This window comes from Talpa europaea (genome assembly GCF_964194135.1).
Source record: "Talpa europaea genome assembly, chromosome: 12".
Lineage (NCBI taxonomy): Eukaryota > Metazoa > Chordata > Mammalia > Eulipotyphla > Talpidae > Talpa > Talpa europaea.
Window position 1 is genome coordinate 97001991 of NC_140079.1, and position 22986 is coordinate 97024976.

The following is a 22986-nucleotide window of genomic DNA, read 5'->3' on the forward strand; positions in this document are numbered from 1 at the left end:
CCCTCCCTTGTCCCAGCTGGACATGAGCCCAGCCCTCCTGCAGTTCTTTGTGATGTCATAGGTGACTGGCCAGTCACTGTTGCTCTGTCTGTTTTTTTTTTTTAATATTTATTTATTAATGCATATAAGAACTGGGGTGCAGGCCAGAGTTTCAGAGGGGTGAGAGGATTCCCCAGAAACAGAGTGGGGAGCCGAACAGGCGGATCTACTGAAATGCACTGCTGAGGGGAGCAGCGGGGGAGACAGGAGTGGTCTGCTGCGCCATGTGGGTAGCTCCCTGGCTGGAGATCAAACTCATGCTGCAGTGGCTGCCAATAACTTCATAGTGCTGAGACTTAACCCCTTGTGCCCCCAGGGAGGCCCCCTGTTGCCACACATTTTGTCATTGGGAATCCAAAAGTACATTCATTGTACTCATCCAAGGTACTCAATGTTGAAAATTTGCAAAATAGTAATTCCCACAGCTACTTTCTGGAGATAACCATTCTTATTCACTGTATCTAACCCTCCGCCCCCACCCCGCCCCCCTTCAGTGCTTTCTCATGCCCACAAAGTCTAGGTCTTTTCCCCACGGATATGTCCTCCTTACAAGGAATGAAGGGGAAGTCCCCTTCCGCGTGATGGACGCCACCTTCATTTTGGCCTCAGCCCCACTTTCGAGGAGGGGCATTGGTTCTTCCATTTGTGAGCCCCCCCAGAAGCCACTTCTGTGTCTGACGTGCCTTCCCACAGCCTTCTCAGCTCTGTGCTGCTCACATTGTGTGGCCTGGGATCTGACTCACCCCATAAATTGAGCCACAGGACACAAGAACTGGAAGACCCTGTGACTCTGGGAGAATCATTCCTCTCTTCCCTCTGCACCTCGACGTTTTCATGTATAATGAAATTGGGACAGAATCACTCACTTTTAACCCTCCCTTCAAGCTGTAGAAACACTTCAAGCTTATACTGAATTCTAATAAATCAGATATCGGCAGGCCTGCAGGAGTAACTGGGAGCCTCGTTTTGCTAGGAAACCTCGAAGCCAGCCTGGCTCTGTGCTTACTCACCTGGGCATGTCACCAGGTAACAAAAGGTTAGGAAGCAAGCTAAAAAAATGCACCTGGGTGATTCTGTTATAGGGCATCCCCGATATTGAACCGGTTGCCTGGCTGTGGGTCCTCACCCACGTGCTTAAAAGGGACTTATGAATACTCCACTACAGACACACACAAAAGGTTAATAAAAGGTTTATTTACAAGGGAAAAGGAAATAAGGAAAATGTACAACTCAGGGAGAAAATAGGGAAATAAAGTCTTTAATGCCTCCTACCCGATCCGCCGACCTGGAAACCCAAAGGCACTCTCAGAGCTGGCCGGACGCTGCGAGCTGGTGGAGAGTCAAAATGGGGGACCCCTCCAAAGCCCACATGTCTGGCTTTATACCCACCTGGCTGCTTAACCCCACCCTCAGGTCCCAGCCACCTTCCCTTGGGTGGTGATGGGATTTGGAGTTCCCAGTGTCTTTGGCTTTGGCCTGGGGTGGGGGTGGAGTCCACAAAGCCTGTATGGAATTAGCTTTAGGACAGCCTTTTCCCCTTAACAATTCCAGGACCCCTGAGCGTGGGGGGCCTTCAACTGAGTTTGCCCCTGGTGGGGTTTGTGGCCACACACCTCCTATTTCTGGATGTTCTGACTGTTCGTGATTCCAGAATTTCTCTGCATAGGGGTTGGTTGGGATAGGGACCTTTATATAAGATGAGCTTCAGATGCTGATCACAGGCACGAGTACAGAATGTGTCGAGCTGTGCTTCTTACTTGGGTTGCATAATAACATCAGCAGGAGCTAACTAGTCTAAAGATTATTCTATGTGAAACCCTATCTAAATATAAACCTTCTAAAGTATAATCTACTTTGAAAATATAAGACTATTCTTAAGGAGATAATACTGTATTATATAATAGAAATAATAGCAAAATGTCCCAAGGTGTATTTTATTTACACTTTATATTAAAAGGAAGAAAATGTCTATTGTTCCTTGTCACTATGTCGACAGCCAGCCCCACTCTAATGGGCAGGGCAGGGGGTGGTGGCGAATGTGCTCCCCCCAGTGACTAGTGTGGGGCAGGGAGTGTCCAGAAGTCTCTGCTGCTTCCAAATGCTCCCTTTTCCCCTGGGGTCTGCTGCCACCTAGTGGTGCTTCTCTGCTCCCCAGCATCCTGTCCCTGGGGAATGCTCTGGGTTCTGTGTGGTTGGCAAGTCCTGCCAGTGAGTCCGTGTTGTTTTGTCACCTGGAAAAGGCTGGGCCCAGAGAACGTGGACGCAAGAGGACCTGTCCTCCTCCATTTCCCCACCCAGTTTCACCCTCCCATCTCCCCTGTGTCCTTCCAGAAGGTAAAACTTTAGGCCGTCGCTGCTTGAAGAGGGTCTCCACTGAAACAGAGAGTTTGCCCTGTTATTGTTACAGTTTGGAAAGGCTTGGGGCAGCTCGTGGAGGCTATTGGAGGGGGCGTTAGTCTTACCCCCAATCACTCCTGGTGACTACAGCCAACAAGAAATTTGAACACTGTCTATTCTGGGGACGCTACTTTATCCTTTATTTACGTGAGTCCCTTAATGCTTTGGTGGTCCTGAAGCATTAAGGGAGAGGGGTAGGCAGAAGCCCACCCAAATGCACAGTGACGAGGCCCCCCAAAGTAGCCAGGCTTCCTTTGGAAAATACAGACCCTGAGTCAGCCCCACTCGGGCTATGCAGAGGCAGGGAGAACACAACCCTTCTCGCCGCCCCGACAGGTGGCCCTGGAGTGTCTGTACCAGAGAGAGAAGAGGATCGGGATTGATTTGGTCCATGACAACGTGGAGAAAAACCTTATCCAGGTAAAGCACCACCTGCTCTGAGGGAGGAACGAGGGCTTCTGGCCAGGGAGGTCCCTGAGACCCTGGGCAGAGTTAGGGCTCAGAAAGCACAGGTGGTGGGGACCTGGACTGTGGCTTAGAAACAGAAAGAACTGGGGTCACTTGACCTTCAGTCTCTTTATCCCCAAAGAGGGCATCACCGCCACCACCATCATCGTCAACACCCCAATAATAAACTAATAATAACAAAAGTTAATAATTATTGAGCACCTGCTATATGCCACACACACTGTCATTTCATATACGTTATTTAATTCAATGATAACATAATCAACAAGTGAGTGTTTGGCAACAGTAGGTCGTGCTAACTTTTCTTTTAATCAGGAAGTGCTCAGAGAGGGATGGTGGGCCAAGGGTGGGGAAGCTCCACAGCCCCCCTTAGCTCATGCAGGTTGAGGCCCAAAAGGGACCCTGTCCAGATAGTTCAGCCGTGGGGTGGAGAGTGGACAAGGAGAGGCTGGCCTGGGAGACAGGACGCCGTGGGACAGATAGTTCAGCCGTGGGGTGGAGAGTGGACAAGGAGAGGCTGGCCTGGGAGACAGGACGCCGTGGGATTCTGCGTGACTCCTCTCTTTCTGACATTTTTCATTGCAGGAAGTAGATTTGCTAAAATGTTGCCAAGAACAGATGAGAAAACTAGCTCAAAGAATTGATATGCAGATGCGGTAAGGGCTGCTTCTTTCTCTCTCCTTGGAGTTTGTTTGGGGTCCCCCAGGTTTCTGGGGGCAAGCCAGATGGACTCCGTGGCTACAGGTGGTCCTTTGGGTCAGGTGGGCTGGTAAGTGTTTAGCAACCAGCTTTCCTGGGAAGAAAAAAAAATCCTGAGCAGTAGCTTTTGCCAATTTCTGTGGTGTAAATGCTGCTGCCACTAGTGATTCCAATCTGCCAGGATGATGTTTCTGAGATGAGCCCAACTGATTTCATGAGCCGGTGCCTCACTGGTGGGCCTTGTTTTCGTGAAGGCCTTGGCAAAAGATATTGGCCTTGGGCAAGTTTGGAACCTTGAGAATGAGTAGCAGAGAGTGGGTGGCATTGGGCAATCGGTGAGGGGCCAACGCATCTCCAAGGGGACAGGCGGACGCCGTCAGCCTACAGTCTTCAAAAGGAGCAGGTTTTTGTTCTTGGAAGGTTATGTAATTGGCAGCATGACAAGTCAGGAGGTTTCCTGCTAATTAAGGAGACCTGAGTTTTACAGGGCTTGGGGCCTGTGGCGAGGCCTTGGCATAGCCCTTGGCACCAGCTCCCGGGAAGCCTTCCCTCCATGAGCCGGGTGCTGGCTATAGCTCTCATCAGGCTGCTTCTCCAGGGTTCCCTCCACTTACTCAGAGAGAGAGGGCAGGCCTGGCCACCCTGCCAGGACTGGCCTTCCTACCTTGGGGGCACGTGGGCAGCCTAGAGGGTTCCCTACGGAGTCAGGCAGCTTGCAAATGGATTCTGGGATATTGGTGCCCTGGCTCACTGTACCCCAGAAACAGCAGTCACCCATTCCCCTCTCCCCGATACACACACAGAAGCCCCTTGACTCCACTGAGTGAGAACGGGCGGGGATAGGAGAGAACCCCCGGGATGCAGTATACCCAGGACCGTGCGGTCAAGCCCTGAGCGGGCCAAAGCACGTGGCCGGGCAGCGAGCCCAGGGACATATGGAGGTGCAGGGTGTGAAATGAGATGCAGAGACAGCGGCGGCTGAGAGGCCTGAGGGTGGGAGCAGGGGTGCAGTCAGGCTCTGCGCACCCCATTCCGATTCCTGACCGCTCCCCTCCCCCTGGTCAATGTGTGGTTTGCCTAATATCTGTCTGTACATTAATACGCTTGTAAAGCACCTTACCTAGTTCCATTCCAGCAGGGATGTTTTAAGAAAGGGAGCTCCTGGGACGGGGCACGCCTGCGTTTTATTATGTCTCTCTTGCCCTTATTTTTATGACCACTGATTTTTGGCAAGAGAGAATGGTTTTCCGTTTGTGGTCCACCCAGGACTGTGGCAAAACTCGGTGCTGGAGTGACAAGAGGGCTGGAGTTTGGGGAAATGGACGGTTTGGGGGGCAGAGTGAACAAAAACCCGGACTTGGAAGTGGGGGGCTGGACCTAAGAACTGGGGTAGGGAGCCGTCCAGTCCCAGGCGATGAAGAGGCGCCGGAGACAGACACAGAATGGGCCCTGACATGAGCGGGAGAGCGAGGCAGACATGGCGATAAACAGAGACGAGGCAGGGGACGGAGGGTCAGAGGCAGCCGTGGCAGAGGGTGGAGGGGAGACAGATGTGGAGGAAGAGACGGGGCGGTGCTGGGACCGGCCGCTGCAGACAGAGACAACTGAGGCGGAGGCTGGGAGAATGGGGACAGGCGGGGGTCTCTGCCAGGACAGAGGCTAGGGTGTCCTGGAGCGGGGCTGCTTGGCCTTGGGCAGTGACCCCTTTTGTCAGATGATGCCAGACACCTTAGAGGCCGCAGCCCGTATGGCCGGTGCACCCCAGTAATCCAGAGTCTCATTAGCCGAACAGAACTCAGGGTCTGCTTCCCCCGGGGCATGCTCTACCGCTGACAGGCACGGGCAGGCTGGGGCTGTGGACTGTGGTTTTCTGGGTGAGGCCCGAGGCCTGCACCCCGGCAGGGTCGTGTCCTCACCGCACAGGTGCCCAGTGAAGCAGAAAGGGCTCCACCTGGCTGGGTAGGAGCCAAATTCAGGCTTTTCCTGGTGGCTGACAGCTGGGTAAGACTTGACTCTGGCCAGGGTCTCTGTCGTGGGCCCAGGGGACGAGGGAGGGGCTGCCCCCTCACTCCCAGGGTCTTGCCAGGGCCAGCGTCTGCACTGGCTGAGCAGGGACCCAGAGGCCCCAAGCTCCCCTCTAATGCCCTGGCCTGTTTCTTCTCTGCATTCTGGTCTTTCATCACATGCAGTTCATTAGCTGGACGGGGCCCTGTTTCTCCACAACCCTGCCAATTCAGAAGGCCTGAACGCCCCAGGAGGTGCCTCCTGCCGCAGCATGACCCCATGTACCCAGGGGGGACGCACCATCGGCTTTCTTGCCTTGCTCTGGCATGCCTGAAGCCCTTCACCCCCATCCCCCCTTGCTCCTAATGTCCACTGCAGGAAAGAAAAGAGGAAAATGATAAACAGAGACAGAGCAGAGGCCCCAAGACAGAGAGAAACCTAGAGAGAAAGCAGGGCCTCCCTGGTGGCTCAGGGGTCAAGTCTCAGCACTATAACCTCTTTGGCCTGAGTTCTATCCCTAGCCAGGGAGCTACCCACATGGCACAGCAGACCTCTCCCGACTCTCCCGCCGCTCCCTTCAGCAGTGTATTTCAGTCAGTCTGCCTGTTCTGCTCCCCACTCTGTCTCTGGTGAGTCCTCTCACCCCCATACCTCTGGCCTGTACCCCAGCTCTTGTATGCATAGATAAATAAAATAAAATAAAATAAAATAAAATAAATAAAATAAATCTGTAAAAAAAAGAGAGAGAAAGCAACAGAGACAGACACAGAGAGAAAGAGAGGGGTAGACAGAGACAGAGACAGCAGCAGAGAGAGAGACAGAAAGGAGAGAGGTCAAGAAGGGGAGAGACAAGGGTGGCCCTAAGCAGAGTCTGGACATCAACTGACTTGTCAAGTTTAAACCCTATTTCCTTTTTCTCTTTCAGCTCCTCTAACCAGTGCAAGGCTGAAGTCCCAATCAGTGGTTATATCTTGATCGTTGACTAATTTCTTTTATTCAACCAAGAGGGACAGAGAAAAAGGGTTCAGTTCTAAAAGCTTCTAGAGATGACAGAGTCTAGCGAGGATTCTGTGTTTACTGAGTATTTATATTGAAGTGACTTTCTGCCAAAGAAAGGGTTACGGGTTTTCCTTTAAAGGTAGTGGTGTCATTTTCCTTTTAAAAAATATATTCATTTATATTTTATTTTTTAAAAAGATTGTTTATGCATACAAAAGCTGGGGTACAGGCCAGAGGTGTGGGGAGTGAGAGGATTCCCCAGAGACAGAGTGGGGAGCAGAACAGGTGGATCCACTGAGATACACTGCTGAGGGGAGCAGCAGGAAAGTCGGGAGAGGTCTGCTGCGCCATGTGGGTTGCTCCCTGGCCAGCAGGGAGAGGCTGCAGAGGCTGCAAATTGCTTTAGAATGCGGTGCTTAACCGCTTGTGCCACTAGGGAGGCCCTGTTTATATTTTAAAAGTGATTCTTAAAAAAGAATTGCAACTAATATTACAGAATAATTGTTGGCTATTTTATTATTTATTATATATTTATATTGTATATAAAATATAATTTATTGCATTATCATCCAGAATAACATTTTGGAAATAGGGAAAGAATCTCAAATATGGTTCTCAAAGACAGAAGTTGGGCAAACAGTAGGTTTTAAGTCTAAGCTTCTTAGCCAAGATACCAGCCCTGCTTGCTCAAGTTCTGGTTCTGCCCCATAGTCCACACCTGGCTCAGTCCCTGACTCCACCCAGGCCCTGACTCCACCAGTCCTGACTCCACCCAGGCCCTGTTTCCGCCCAACCCCTGACTTTCCATTCCCTAACTCCACCAAGTCCTAGACGCCTCCTAACCTCTGATTCCACCTAGTACCTGCTTCCGCAGATTTAATGAGCTGCTCTGGGGTCCCCAGACACTGTGTAACTTGTCAGCTTTTGCATTTGGTATCTGCAGCTTGGAATTCTCATCTCCTGCCGCCCAACTTCGTCCACAGCATTTACTCCTGTTGTAGGGAAACCCAGCTCAGACACCTCCTCTGGGACCCTCCCGGCCCACCCGCAGCTGATTTAGTGGCTTCCTCCCTCCTCTGTGTTAAACCTGCACGGTTGCCCTTACCATTCTGTGCTATATTTGACTGTTTGTTTTGTTTTTCTTTTTTTTTAAACTGTATTTTTTTGCACAAATCTGTGAGTAACTTGATGGTAGTGACTCTTATTCATGTCTTTTCCCTGTATGCCAGGCATAGCATCAGCCACAAAGATTTGTGTGAATTGTTTTAAATAGATTTCAGGCTTTGTCCAAAGGGTGAACTGGTATTTTTATTTATTCATGCATATAAGGACTGGGGTGCATGCCAGAGATGCAGGGGTGGGGGGATTCACCAGAGACAGAGGGGAACAGAACAGGTGGATCTACTGAAATACACTGCTGAGGGGAGCAGCAGGGAGACAGGAGAGGTCTGCTGTGCCATGTGGGTAGCTCCCTGGCCGGGGATGGAACTCGTGCTGCAGAGGCTGCGGGTACCTTCATAATGCTGAGATTTAACCCCTTGTGCCACCAGGGAGGCCCCCACCACCCGCTTTTGTAAATAAAGTTTCATGGGAATGCAGCCACACCCTGCACTTAATAGTACCTATGACCGCTTTTGTGCAGAGTTGATAGCTGCAACAGAGATCACATGACTCACAAAACCTGAAATACTTAGCATTTGACCCTGTACTTCAGAGCAATGCTTGTCCTGCTCTAAACAATAGCAGTTCTGCTTGGATTGGATGATTGGGGAGGCCCTGGGTTGCTGGTGGGGTTTCAAGTTGAGACGGGAGCTACGAAGCTACTGAGGGTGGACACAGCACCCCCTGGGGGCCCAGAACTTGGCTTTCAGCAATGGCTTTGCATGACCTGCCTTGGGGCCTTGGGTAAAGGACACCAGACACACCAGGATAAGTCCTTGCCTCCCGCAGGGATAACCGAGATGCTCAACACGCTCTGGAGAGGGACCTCGAGAACAAAACCTCAGCCCAGTTCATCGATGAGCAGTGTTTCAACCTGAGGAACACGTCAGACTGCATCAACTTCTTCCATGGCATGGAGAAAATCGACGGCACGTAAGTCCTGCGCTCAACCCCCATCCTGGCTGCTCCCATGGGGCGAGGGTTTCTGGATCTGCTCCTGCCAAGAGGGACCTGGGGGACTGTCAAGTCAGGGGCAGTGTAGTCGGATGGGGATCCTCAGTTGCAAGTGATGGAATCCAATTTAATGGAAGGTGGGGGAGAGCCACAGAGTCAAGAGGAAGGCTGGAGAGGAAGGTTCTGGAAGCTTGAAGGAGCCAGGGAGTGGGAGCTAATCAGCTGTGTTGTCACTTTGCCTGAGATGCAAATTCCAGCAAAAAGTGTGTGGTTGACTTAGTGAGGGTCACGCGGCCAATGCCTGTAATAGGCATGATCCAGATTTTCACCACATCACGGGTTAACCCCTGGTGACCAGACCCCTGTGAGCAGAGATGCTGTAATTCAGAGCCACTGGACGCCCCCAGCACTGATAGGGGCTTAAGAGTGGAGTCCAGGGCTGGCCTCCTGGCTTCAAAGCCAAGATACCTATTCAAAGCCAAGTCCCCTATTCTCCACTGTGCCTCTGGAATAATAGTATCCACCTCCTGGGTGGCCAGGAGTGTAAGAGGTGGGCACGGGAAGCGTGGAGCACAGAGCCCCTGTGGAGGGTGAGAACAGCCAGCATTTAGTGAGTGCTTGCTGTATGACCTCTTTCTCATCGCAACAGCTCTGAGGTGCCTGCTGCTAGCTGGCACTGTGGTAGGCATGCCACGGCATGGTGGAGTTTCATGCAGAATGAAGACGTAGGGACCAGCAGCTCAGAGCCTGAGCGCTTGAGCACTGAGAAATGTTCCAGACCCAGGCCGAGGGGGCATCCACCCTGCCTCCTCCATTAACTCTCCAGCACATAGAGTTGTGCTTGGCATCTACTGGGTGTGCAGTAGATATTTGTTGAATGAAAGAATGATGACGGGAGGACAGAGAGGAGGGAGGGAGAGAGGGAGGAGGAAGGAGTTTCTTGGCAGTCTCCTTGGCCCAAGCCCAGGCCCTGCTCGGAACCTCAGCAAACGTGGTACGAGGGTGAAAGTGCCCCTTTGGAGTTTCTGGCGATGACAACTCCAGAGGCCTCTCCTCCTCCTGACAAGGCTGCGCCCCCCCTCCCCCCACCACAGTGCAGCCAGGTGAGCAGAACTTGAGGGGCTGGGGCCTCCTGGCCTGTAGCAATCGGTCTGCAGAGAGAGCCTGTAGGGCCCCCCCGCCCCAGACGTTCAGCCACCTCGGCAGACAGGCTGCTGATTTCCGTGCCCAGGGGGAGCCTGCTATTTAAAATCCCTCATCCAGCTACCCCACTGGAGAGCCAGCTGCCCTTTGTGGTGACTGACTGATGCCCAGATATGCTAGCTCAGGGCTTTGTGTTTGGGTTCTTCTTACAGCAAGGCCTTGTCTGGGCAAGGTAGAGGGCGCACGGAGTCTGGGAGCTGCAGGGTCTGTTCATGGACTTCTCATGGCCATAGGTTAACTGGTCATGATGATGAGGACTATGGCAGCAGGCGCCTTCGTCTGAGTTCACCGTGTTGGCTCTGCGCTGAGGGCTTCACACAGTGTCTTGTGAATGCGAAACATTTAGCGAGCACTGTTGTTATAGGAGCTTCACATTTAGTCACTCAACAACCCCAGGGTAGGCACCATGTTCTCCCACTTTATAAAGAGGAAACTAAGGCTCAGCGAGAGGCGTGGTGGCTCCAGCTCACACAGCCAAGCAGCAGAGCTGCCATCTGAGCCCACGCTGGACACTGGGGTGGGGTATGTTTTAATTTGGCATCTTCCTGCCTCCCCAGCTAAATTTGCTGTTTTTAGGGGATACAGGCTCCAGAAAGCACATGGCTGTCAAAGGCACAAAGCCTGAGAGGAGGCAGGAGAATGTGAGTCAGCGGCTTAGTCTCTGGGGAGCTCAACTGTCTGCCCCAGAGGAGGCTGAGGGCTTAGAGACAGCTGCTCTCCACACTGACCTGTGACAAGAGATACGCCACAGTAAATCTGCAGGTCCCTACCTGCCCTCCGCGGCACCTCCTCCTTCCTCCATTGCTGGTGAGAAGCTGTGTGACCTGGGGTAAGGCACTGTACCTCCCTGAGTCTCAGGTTGGTGTAGGGTGAAGAGTCTGGATCAGACACAGTGCCCTCTTCCTTCTCCCGAAGCCCGAGCCCCTGTTTTGGCTTGACTCTCACTGCTGTAAAGACAGACAAAACAGCCACGTATTACATATTTTTTAACATTTCTATTCACCATGCAATCTCATTGTACTTTAAAATGTCTGAAAAGAGGCTTCTATTTCAGAAAATTTAGGTTTTTTTCCCCCCAACTGCCCAAGAATAGAAATCTGCTTTATTTAAGAACTGGAGGGGGGAAAAAAAGAACTGGGGACTTTCCAGCTAAAAAAGACCTTGAAAAGTTATCCAGTCTGGTTTCCCCAGGAACTAATGTCAGTGCAAAGAAATGTGTTCCTCTTTCTCAAAGGCTGTCCAGAGGAGAACCCCCTTGTAATATACTGTGGCAGGAATTTATACTCTTCCAGAAAGCCTATTGTTTAAACTGAGTCCCTTCTGGGTCACCTCCTCTGAGAAGCCTTCCTGGCTTACCTTCTCTAATGTAGCCTGAGTCTCCATTCATCTCTCCAGATTCATTCTCCAGCTGCCCTGCTGTCTTACAGTGGAGGCTGCCTCAGGAGAAGCCCTTTTGTGCTTTTTTTTTTTTTTTTTAAAAAGATTTATTTATTTATGCATGCAAGAGCTGGGGTACAGGCTGGAGATGCGGGGTGGGTGGGTGAGAGGATCCACTAGAGACAGAGTGGGGAGCAGAACAGGCAGACTGACTGAAATCCACTGCTGAGGGGAGCAGCGGGCGAGACAGGAGAGGTCTGCTGCGCCATGTGTGTTGCTCCCTTGTCGCCGGGGATCGAACTCGTGCTGCAGAGCCTGCGGATTGCTTCATAGTGCAGTGCTTAACCCCTTGCGCCACCAGGGAGGCCCCTTTCATGCTCTTTGGCAGCTAGTTCCCAGTTGGCTTCAGTCTATAAGAGGATCATAGCTGGAGACAAAGGCTGGAGGGAAAAGATGTTGGGGATTAATTCTCTTGCTTCCTCCCTCCCAGGAGCTGCGATCCCCCCTGCATGTTTCCTCCCCTCCTACCTCTCCTTGCCCTTGGACGTTAGGGTGGTGACACCTCTGTGCATTGGTTAGTCCATGAGCCCCCGGCCCACCTCGGGCTATTCCTTTTACAACCCAGTGGCACCTAACGACCCCATCCCATGTGTCTCTTTCATCACCCCTTCCCTAAGTGCGTGCAGAGCATACCACACTGTGTATAAATATCTTCTTTATTCATTGTCTGTTACCCTCCTCTGGACGCTTATCCCCACGAGGACAGGGATGTTGCTGTTCTTGTCGATGGCTGTGTCCAGCTGCCCAGAGCGATGCTTGGCATGCAGGAGGTGTTCAAAGAGCGTTCGCTGAATGAGTAAGTCGGCAGCCTGGCCGCATGCTCAGCTATGAATTGCGGGGACCCTGTGGCCAGTGTCTGGCCCTTGCCTGCTTCTTGGCTGTCTCTGTGCATCGTGGTGCTTGAGGGGAGCGGGGTAAAATGTTAAGGGAAAGGTCTTGGAGCGCATCCCTCTTTTCCTTCCAACCACATGAACTGCTCTCTCTTGGCTGCTGTAGCCCCACCTGGAATGGGGTGCGATGAACAGGGTGGTTCTCAGCAGCGGGGGACCGGGACCCTTCTCCAGGGGACATTTTTGTTTGTCACAACCGGCAGTAACAACCAGGGGTGCTGCCCAACATTCTCTATAGGACCCCCACACAGAGCGATCCCGACCCCAAGGTCAAGTGCAGAGCCTGAGAAATCCTGGATTCACAGGTCTCCAAGGCCTGCCCCGGCCCCAGTGCCTCGCAGGGGCTCAGTTTGCCCTGTGCCTCCTGTAGCATCTCCGTGCCGGAGACCTGGGCCAAGTTCAGCAACGACAACATCAGGCACTCGCAGAACATGCGGGCCAACAGCATCCGGCTGATGGAGGAGGCCGAGCACCTCTTCGAGACGCTGTCGGATCAGTTGTGGAAGCAGTTCACGGACACCAACCTGGCCTTCAGGGCCCGCATCTCCGAGGTCGCGGACGTGAAGAACAAGCTGCAGACGCAGCTGGCCAAGGTGAGTGACGGGCGCCAGGGCCGCCGTCCCCTCCTCGGCCTCGCCTTCCCTGTGGCCTCAGCAGCATCCATCCTGGCTGCTCCCCACCTGGCTTCTCACTGGTCCACCTCTCCTGTGGCCTGTCAGCTTGTCCACCCCCAGTTGGGCACGGGCCGAGAGCTTCCTCGGGGAGGCCAGCTCCCGGGTAATTCCTTGCTCGTCTGATAAAGGAGACTGGAGCTTGGCCTGAGCAGCACCCACGAGTCTGCTGATGGTCCCCAGGGCCTTCCCTTCCTCTAGGGACCAGGCTGAGCAGGACCGGCGAGGGCAGGGGTAGATATCAGAGCGCCAGGGCGCAGGCCTGAGCAGACCTTCTCTGCCCACGTCAGCGTCTTAGGAAATGTAACCTTTTGACCTTCAAAGACTTGAGCAGCATCAGGACTGTTGAGGGTGGTTTTGAATTTGAGTCAGAGGCTGCCCTAATTCTGCCCTGGCTCCTGCTTCCTCCCACGCCCGAGGGCCTTTCCTGTCTCCCTTACTGAAACCATCACGCGTTTTAGTCCTCTCGGGAGCCCCCTCTGCGTGGCGTCCGTCCTCCCTGCCTGTGGGTGCCAGCTGCTGTGCAGGTGCCAGGAGCAAGAAGAGGAGCCACACAAAGAGGCCCCTCGCCCCACTTCTCAGGGGGTGTCGCGTGGGGGGCGGCAGCGTTGGGAGCCGCAGGGTGAGAGAGGTTGCCAAAGCCCCTGTGGAGCAGTAAGCAGCCCAGAGGGGCTACCCCGGGAGTAATGTGCAGCGCCCTCCCAAGGCAGCCTCGTGTTTATTAGCATCAGGTGCAAAGGTCGGGCGAGCACGATGGGAGAGCACACGCGGGGAGTGCACATGCGTGGGGGATGCGCAATAGGGGCCTGAGCTGGGGTGGAGTGCCCAGGGGCTGTTGCCTGGGGGCTCCGTTGTTCCTGCTGGTCAAAGCATATTATCTCTATTCTCTCTTCTGCCGGCTCTTCTCAGCAGATACTGGTTTCCCAAAGTGTGTTCCTCCTGCCAGGACTTTTGCCCTGGAGAGAGGCCCCCTGCCTGACTGTACGTTTAGCTTGACCAGCAGGCACTCTGGGCACTGAGACAATAGCTCTGAGAACAAGGACTGGGGACCCCACAAAGGAACGTGCATTCTGGCTGGCAAGCAGCGGTGGCTGTGAAAATATACACGCAGGAAGGACTTGGTGCCGACAGTCTGGTTGGAAGTGGCAAGCAGGGGTGGGGGCCGGCCTTAAACCTGTGTGAAGAACAACACTCCCCATATATTGAAAGGGGGCTGGTGGTTGTAGGAAGGGTTTTATGGAATTATAGGACTGGTGAGAGCCCACCCACACAGGCCACCCTGTGGCCTGCAGTGTGGAGGAAGCAGAGAAAACAGAAGTTTTTCTAAAGTAATCACAAGGTTGTAATAAATATCACAAGGAAAGAGGCCAGGATGCACCAGAGATTCCCATGGGGACCTGCCAGGGTGAGGCAGCCAGGCAGATGACATTCACATTAGCAGCAGATGGCTGGGGAGTGGCATCCAGAGGAGGACAGCGCATCAGGAAGGGGTGCAAGTGCGAGGAGATGAGGAAGGGCCAGCTTGGGTCATGCAGGTCCTGGGAGGTCCTGCAGGACTTTGTGGATTTTTAAAAAAGATTTATTTTATTTATTTATGCATACAAGAGCTGGGGCGCAGGCCAGAGGTGTGGGGGGTGAGAGGACTCACCAGAGACAGAGTGGGGAACAGAACAGGCAGATTGACTGAAATACACTGCTGAGGGGAGCAGCGGGTAAGCCAGGAGAGGTCTGCTGCTCCATGTGGGTCAGCTCCCTGGCCGGGGATCAAACCATTGCTGGCTGCAGTGGGTATGGATAGCTTCATAGTGCTGAGACTTTACCCCTTGCACCACCAGGGAGGCCCCAGGACCTTGGATTTTGTTCTGAGAACTTGGGCGCCTTTCCAGTGGCGATGGGAGATTTACCCTTCAGGGCATTTCTTTCCCTCTGTGTGGAGAAGGGATGGCCGAGAGCAAGAGCAGACTCAGGGAGGGCGTGGGAGGAGCTGGAGGGCTTCTGTGCCACCTGCACTGTGGTGGCATCAGAGGGGAGGGGAAACAGGGCATGGAGAGTGCCTTCCCTCCTCCACTGAACTTTTCCCTGTGAGCTTCATTACCCTTGAAAATAGGTAGACTAACTTTTTCTGTGAAGGGCCAGAGAATAAATATCTCAGCTTTGAAGAGTGTAAGGTTTCTGTCACAACTATTCACCCAGTGTGTGTACAAGTATGGCGATGTTTCAATAAAACTTTATTTACAAACTAGGCAGCGGTGACGGTATGCCAATAAAACTTTATTTACAAAACTAGGATGGAGGCTAGATAGAGCCCACAGATTATAGCTGGCCGGCTACAGATGTAGCTTTTTATGTAGTTTAAGGTCCTTCTCCCACCTGTGGTGTGTGGTCAGAAGCAGGAGTCTGAGCCTGACTCATGGGTGTGAATGCTGCCTCCACCATCTCTGGAACTTTGGACAACCTCCCCGATCTCTGTGCCTCGGCCTTCTCGTGTGTAGAATGGAGACTGATTGTGCCCTCAGATATGCTGTGAGAAGTGTCCAAGTTAAAGTGGGTGAGCTCGCTGGCTGAGTGCTCCAGTCCTGTATCTGTGACTCGGATTTTACTGTATTAACTGATTTACTTGTCCACATCTCTACAGATTCCATTTTGTACACCCCAGTCCACGCCTGGCTTAGCACACTTCCTGGCACACAACAACCACACCCCCGTCCTCATGCCACGAGGAAAGGAATCAATGATGCTGGCTTGTGTGTCCATGTTTTTTAAAGACCGATGTGTGGATGTGTTTAATTTCAGGCTTTGTCTTCTCTCCTTTCTCTTTCTCTTTCCTTTTTCATAGGAAAACTCTTTGTAATAGAAACTTACCATTGTCTTCATCTATTTCAGTTGTTATAACAAAATTGTAATAGACTGGGTGGCTTATAAACAATGGACTCTTATTTTTCACAATTCTGAAGACCAGGAAGCCCCGGGTCAAGGTTCTAGAGATTCGATACCACGGGCCATGCCTGGTGTGTGCAGATGCAGCAGTGTGCAATCGTTCTTGGTTGATGGGCCTCATCTTCTTTCTGTGCCCCCATGTGGTGGAAAGGGAGCTCTCTTAGTAGGACAGTGATGCCACTCGGGACAGTGACAATCACTTCTCAAGGATGCCGCCACCTGAAATCGTCAGCAACATAGACCTGAGTGTGTCAAATATTACTGCATGTGCAGGAGTCACCAACATCTCCCGGGGATTACATCAAAATGCAAGACTGAGCAGCCTGTGTGGGCCTGAGAATATGCATTCACTTTGACCACACTGAGGGTGGGGGAGGGGTATGCCCAAGCTGCCCGTAGGAAGTAGCAAGAGTGTAGGTAGCAGGACGTGTTGATTTGCCAAACATCTGGGTAAGCAGCTGTATCATCCCCTGCTCCCTCCTACCTTCCTCCCTCTCGCTTCCTCTCTTCCAAATTCAGGATACTGGGGGAACCAAATCCTTCCAAATGGTAAGCCTCAGTGGTCCAATTCTAATCAGATTTTCTCTAATTGCATTTTGCTTCCAAGCTCACAAGCCAAGGCCAGTCATTCCTCCCTCAAAGGACCAATACCCGGGGCCGCGCCCGGTGTGTGCAGAGGCAGCAGTGGTATTATGAGCTGGGGGATCAGGAGAAGCTAGAAGCACAGCCTCTGTCAGGCTGTCAAAGGGACAGATCGTGTTTCCCTGCTTCCTCTCTGGAGGCCCCACTCACATGGGCTGCAGGCTTCCTTGTGGCCCAAGGCAGCAACCCGGAGAAGCCCACTGCAGAAATCCCACCTCCTGCCTGCTCACAGGAGCTCTCCCATCTCAGTTGCTGGCTCTCACTTCCAGATGCTTCCAGGCACTTCCAGGGGCTCCGACATCTAGGTCAAGTCCCTGTGGACGCCTCTTTCTCCCCCACCCACATCCACTCCCTCAGCTAATCCACTTGGGTTTACTCAGCACCTTATCACTTCCCACTGCCTCCTCCCAGGCCCCAGCTTCCACCATCTCTTGCCTGGATCCTTGCTGTGCCTCTGACAGCTCTGTTTGCTTTCACTTGTGCCAACTGATTAGCTGGCAGCTAGTTAAGAGGGCATTCAATCCTTGAATGGACCAACTGGGTTTACAGAGAAAATTTCTAGAATCTGTTCAGTTGCTCTGGAGTTTTCAGAAAACCTTGAGAGTTTAGCCAGAGAGTATGAGTGTCAGACTCTCTCTGTGTGATAGCCCCAGAGTCCTTGGCTACCCCCTTCACCCTGGCTAGGCCTGGTGGGCACCACTGCTGTCAGGACCCCGCAGTGACCTCCACCTTGATAACTATAGCAGCCCATGAAATTCGTGAAGTGCTGTAAATTCTGTAATAAGTAAATGTAGATTGGGTGATGTAAATCAGAATCAACAGCAATAACCCATGGGTCAAATTGGGCCCTTGCTTCTGCCTTTTGACAGATTTATTCGTGACACTGACTTAGCTGCACATGTTTCAAGTATACACTTTGAGAGGTTTTGACATACATATATATATGTCAAAATGTACATGTATATAATGAACCATACGTGAGTTAAGGGAGTATCCCCATCCGTGCACCCCTCCGTCAGCACTTCCCTGCACCTTCCACCCACACTCCCAACACAACCACTGACCTGCTTTCTGCCACTAGAGAGGAGCTTGCATTTCATCTAGAACATCATCTACAGGGGGGCATACCCTAGTCTAGCTACTTCCACTGGCTTTTTTCCGTAGCATAATTGAGACTCCAGCTGACTCCTTCGTGCTAAGCAGTGGGGTGCTATGGGTTGGTAGTGGGTGGGCACACCCAGCCCCTGTTGTGTCCATTACTGCAATTTGTCTGCCACGCACCTGCCGATGGGCTTTGAGGTCCAGTAGAGTGGACATATGTGTGCCTGGATTGTGTGCTCTAAACATTTTTAAGCAAATGTTTAAACAAATGTTTACATGCAAAAGCTAGATTTTCCTGAATCTCTTGAAATCTTGGTAGCTCTAGCAACTCTGAGCCCCCATTTCTATGGGGAAGAGTTGGCCTGAGGTGCCCCCGACCCCCAGTCTTTGGCCCTAGCCTGCTCAGTTCTCCACACACCCCAGTGCCCCCAACGGGTGCACCTCCCCTCTGCTCACTGGCTCCTGGAGGCTTGTGCATTGCAGGGTCTGTTCTGTGTGAGCATCAGGAGAAAGCACGTGTGCAAAACAACCAGGCGGGGAGAGAGTTTAACAGAAATCAGAGGGACTGTGAGTTTTAACCTTGAAAGGCTTGGCTTTTATCCTGAAGTGCCTTTGGGGTTTTCATCACATTAACACTGACAGAACCAGCCTTTCACCCCAGTCCCAGAGGCAAAGCCGGGGTGGAAAGATATGGGGTCTGCAGGCCCACCGCCAGCACCTGAGTGCCCCAGCCCCTGCCCTCAGCCCTTCTGTTTGTCCAAGAAGGTCTGGAAGCCATCGCCGATGGGAAATGCTTTTGTGCTTCGCAAGCAGCAGGATCCCATCCAGTGGTGCTGGCAGCCAAGCTGCTGCCTGCTGGTTTCTAAAAGTGGCCCAGGCGGGGGCAGTGGAGCCAGCAGTCTGCAGTCTGCTGAGGAGGGGCAGGCCCAGACCCTAAGCACCCATCCTATCAGTAAGAAATTCAGTCTCTTTTCAAGGTCTCTGCATCAATCCTTGTGGTAAAGTCAAGGAGCAGGACATCAGAGGATGCTAACGTGTCTTCATCTTGTCTCTTTCAAGTGTGTTCTCCCTTTCTAGCAGCGAGGCACCCAGCCTCAGGCCAGTTTAGAACCTTTGACAGACCACAGAACTGACTTTTTTCCATTTTCTCTATTGTGATGACAAGGGATACTTGTTTTTCACTTAGGGCAATAATATAAAGATTCCATTTTAAATACATTTGTTGAAGGCTGAAAAAGGAGTTGACTGGAAGAAAGCTGTTGAGTAGTTGTAGAGATGGTGTGCGCGCTGAGAGCCAGCTCAGGTCCCGTGGGTAGGTCCATGTACCTGATGCTCACCTGAGCGCCAGGCAGAATCAGGCCTCACGGCACCTGGGTGGTGTGCACTGAGAGATCCAGCATGAGGGGTTCAGGGAGCTCAGATGTCAGCCGTTCTGCCAAATGGCGAGGCGCCAGGCAGGAGGACGGAGGGTGGCATCATCAGTGATCTGTCCACAGGGATGCTGCCAAGTCAGACAGCTGCTGGGATCAGGAAAACAGAGCCAAGGTCCAGAGTCGGGAAGGTAGCCAAAAATGCAGGAAATTGGAGGGACAGACAGCAGAGGAGGCGGGAATGAGCAAGGGTCAGGATGTGGCCGGTGGGGGCCGGAGCAGTTCAAATGAGGTTATTTTGAACTCATTTTGAAAATACCATTAACACTCTGGGAAGCCTTTACTTCTCTCTTCCCAGTGCACTCATCAATAGGTGTTAGCCAATCATGCGCTTTGATGGCAAGTTCTGGGTGGGGCAATCACTGCAACTGGTCACTGCTGAAACAGGAAGCATGTAAGAGGCAGCCTGGTGGAGGCAGAGTGGTCTTGGCATTTCCCAGGTATGGCTATATCCTGACAGTCTTCTAATTTCTTCTGCGTTGTGACTTGTCCACAGCAGCACCTCAGTACGGCCTGCACTCCCAGCTATGCTGCTGCTTGCCTCATTTCAACCAAGGTCCAAATTCCCCTTCCATCTTGACATTCTTCATCCCCCAGCCCCACAGTGCAGTACAGGTGGCTGGCTTTCATTCTGGATTCCTTGCAAGCACATCCTGGCTTCCCAGCTGAGGTCAGGTTGCCCTGCTTCTCTTTGCCTCAGTTTCCCCTTCCATCAAGTGGGAGCGAGAATGGTTGACAGACATTTGCTGTGAGAATAAGAGACCCTTGTGAACACTAGTCACCTCACAAGGGTCCCCTAGTAAGTGAATATTGGCAATAATTGTGGTTAAAAAAAAAAAAGCATGCTGTGATTTCTCACCTGCTGAAAGGGAGGGCCAAGCAAAGTGACAGAAAGAAAATGGCACCTGGAATAAAAAGATCAGGGCTGAATTTTGGTACAATTAAAGGATCTTGGGGAAATAGTGAACGCCACCAAATCTGAGTTTCCTAATCTGGGAAAAGGCATAATCTACCAGTGAGGATCAAGAACCTGTAGTGGACAGTTCTGGGAATCACCCAAATCACCCAAATCATCTCTAGGGGTTCTGATTTAACTGTTCGAGGTGTGTGTGTGGCCTGGGTATCTGACCCACGAAAAGCTCCCCAGATGCTTCTACTGGACAGCCAAGATCGGGAACCAAAGGTTCAGAGTTCAGCCCAGAGGTTCTCAAAGTGTGGTCCTTGGCCCAGCAGCATCAACAGCACCTGGGCACTTGTTTAGAAATGCAGACCCCAGGTTCCATCCCAGATCTTCTGAAGCAGACATTTCTGGGACCCAGCTTTGAATTTGAATTTAGTAAGTCCTCCAACTGCATCTTCCGGGTGTAGGCATGCAGCAATGTTCAGTCCCCCAACCCCCAAAGCAGATTCCTTAGCACTTCCTGTGTTCTAGACTGAGTTCGGTGCTAGGGAGTACAACACAAAGGGACAAGATCCTGCCTGCAGGGGACTTACATACCAGCGGGGGAGACACTTACTTAAAAATAAGTATATATAATTAAAAATGGTGGGAAGTATTAAGACAGAGACCCTCAAAGACTGAGCAGTGGATTACAATGAATTTTCATAGGGTCATACCTGTGTTCTCTCTAGTGGGGAGCCCTCACCCATTTCTAAACTCCTCCAGGACTTTCAGGACACCTGGCCCCAGAATGCTTCTCAGCAATTGCTGTTTGTCTTGGCCCAGACACCTCTGGATGGAAGCGACTGTGACAGGGTCCACTCAGTAACTGCCCCTCGGGGTGCTAGTCCTCATCTGGTGTGGATTTGCTCCTCTGTGGCCTTTGCCAATGTCTGGAGACATTCAATTGACACAACTGGGGATGGGGAACACAGAGGCTGATACAAACCAGGGATGCCGCTAAACCTCTGTAATGTACAGGCAGCTCCACAACGATGAAACAGCTGTCCCCAAATGTCGAGGGTGCAGAACTGGAGACTGGAGCTGTCATGTCTTGGATTTCTGGGAAGGGCCCTCCCCAGCCCTCCAATATGCCTTCCTTGAGGCTGACCTGGAGCTTTGAAAACCTTCCCCCGTTTGAATAGAAAAGTCTCCCAAGCTGCCTTCTCCCTTCCTGAACTGGGAAAACTGTACTGAGCCAGGCATCTCCTTGGAAACCCCTTGGATTCATGCAATTTGGAAAACAATAAATTTGCAAGGTTGCACAAAGCTTCCAGAAGCCTAAAGCCGGCTGGAACTGCTAAATCCATTTTTCCCCTCCACATCAAAAACAGTTTCCTGGCCTCAGAGACTTTCTCTGCTGTCACAAGACAAGACGCAGGCAGATTGTTTTACAAGGCAAACAACCCCGCCGCACACAACCCCCTCTCAAAACCGTCGGATGGATTTCTGTTCCAGCAGGAACATCAGCGCGTTTTCCGCTGAGCTGAGGTTGGTTTCATCTGAGGCAGAGCCAGAAATTGCCTTTTGCACCCCAGATGCAGCCAGGCATAATCTCAGCCGGGACCTAACCCTTTTCCCGAGGTGGGGACTGGGGTCTGGGGTGAGGTTTGCCCTCAGCTCCTTCCCTGCAAGGGTTGAGGGTGGGGGATCATTGTCTAGTTTGCAGTCCTGCTGGGGATAGAAGGACGCAAACAGCTCACCATAACCACTAAAGATAGGTAGGCAGGTAGGTAGATAGATCTTTCTAAGATCCTCCAGATGTGTAGCTTGTTTCCTGCAACTTTTCACTCATTAAGGGATCATTTTTCATTACCTGTTTGTGAATCATCTTCTCCCCCACCCCCAAAGAAGTGGAACATCCTGATTGCAACAACAATAACAGAAAGTGATTTGCTAAGAACTCTGCTCATATATGTGCCTCTGGCTTAGGAATAGGTTCAGCAGCATATAATAGACAACCCAAAACAGAAGTTTATTTCCATGCATGTCAAAGAAATCGGGGGTTGGCTTCAGAGTGGGCTTGGAAGGGACAGTCTGCTATCTTTCTGCTGCATCATCCCAGCATTTGGTTTTCATTCTAGGACCTCATGGTCTAAATGGGGCTGCTGCAGCGCCACCATCACGTCTTAAGTTTGAACCAGCAGAAAGATGGCAGAGAATGAGAAGGGCACAACCACTCCCTTTTAAAGAGACCACCCTGGAGTCCCAGGAATCATTTGGACCCTTCTCATTGGCTAGAATTGGTCATACGACCCAGAGCCACAAGGTGGGGTTGGGAAATGCTGTCTTTTATAACATTCTACAGGTTAAGAGGAAATAGATATTAGCTGAGTCCCTTCTATGTCAAATAGCCACTAAGAAACATGTATGCACATGTATGTAGTCCTAAAACTGTGTTGTAAACCAATGCTACTGCAATAAAAAAGGCTTTATTCAAAAGCTACATATGTGATGTATATGTGTATATATGAATCTACTCTACGATAACCACATAGGACAGACACTTAGAAGTCTCATTTTATAGATGAAAACATGGCTTTGGAGTTATTAGGTAATGTGTTCAAGGTCAAGTAGAGGGTAAACGCTTGAGTTGGGACGGGAACCCAGGAGGATTGGCTAAATCCTATTTTTCCTAATTGGGATTAAGAACATTTAAATGTGGTAAGCAGAGACTGGAGATGGAACATTCTTTATGTAACTGGTTCTTGAGTTAACTGTCGTTTGTGTGTGTGTGTGTGTGTGTGTGTGTGTGTAAGAAACTGACAGTGTAACTTCTTATTAGGAAAGGTAGTAATTTCACCAAAGTGACTAGATTCCTGTTTTAGGGGACTTCCCTCACCCACAACGACAAACTCTATCACATCTTCTATTTTTTAAAAAGCCCGGTGATTCCAAAGGAAAAATCTCTAACAGACTGAGTTTTGCAGAAGGGGTGGGGTCAGAACCGGGTACCTGGCATCTCCAGGGCAGGGGCCAGGCAGGGGCAGGCGTGGGACACGCTGTCACTCAGC

At 51.6% G+C, this 22986-nt stretch overlaps 1 protein-coding gene across 1 annotated transcript in view; it reads left to right on the forward strand.

Moving 5' to 3' along the window:
- The window catches only part of TEKT5 (tektin 5), a gene marked incomplete at both ends in the record, with an annotated part of 34283 nt that overhangs the window by 2538 nt on the left and 8759 nt on the right, over positions 1-22986 (forward strand). Inside the window, 4 exons of the mRNA XM_084249804.1 lie at positions 2773-2856; positions 3490-3560; positions 8557-8700; positions 12622-12844. Coding sequence (XP_084105930.1) covers positions 2773-2856; positions 3490-3560; positions 8557-8700; positions 12622-12844 — 522 coding nt within the window. The remainder of the gene's footprint in view (positions 1-2772; positions 2857-3489; positions 3561-8556; positions 8701-12621; positions 12845-22986) is intronic.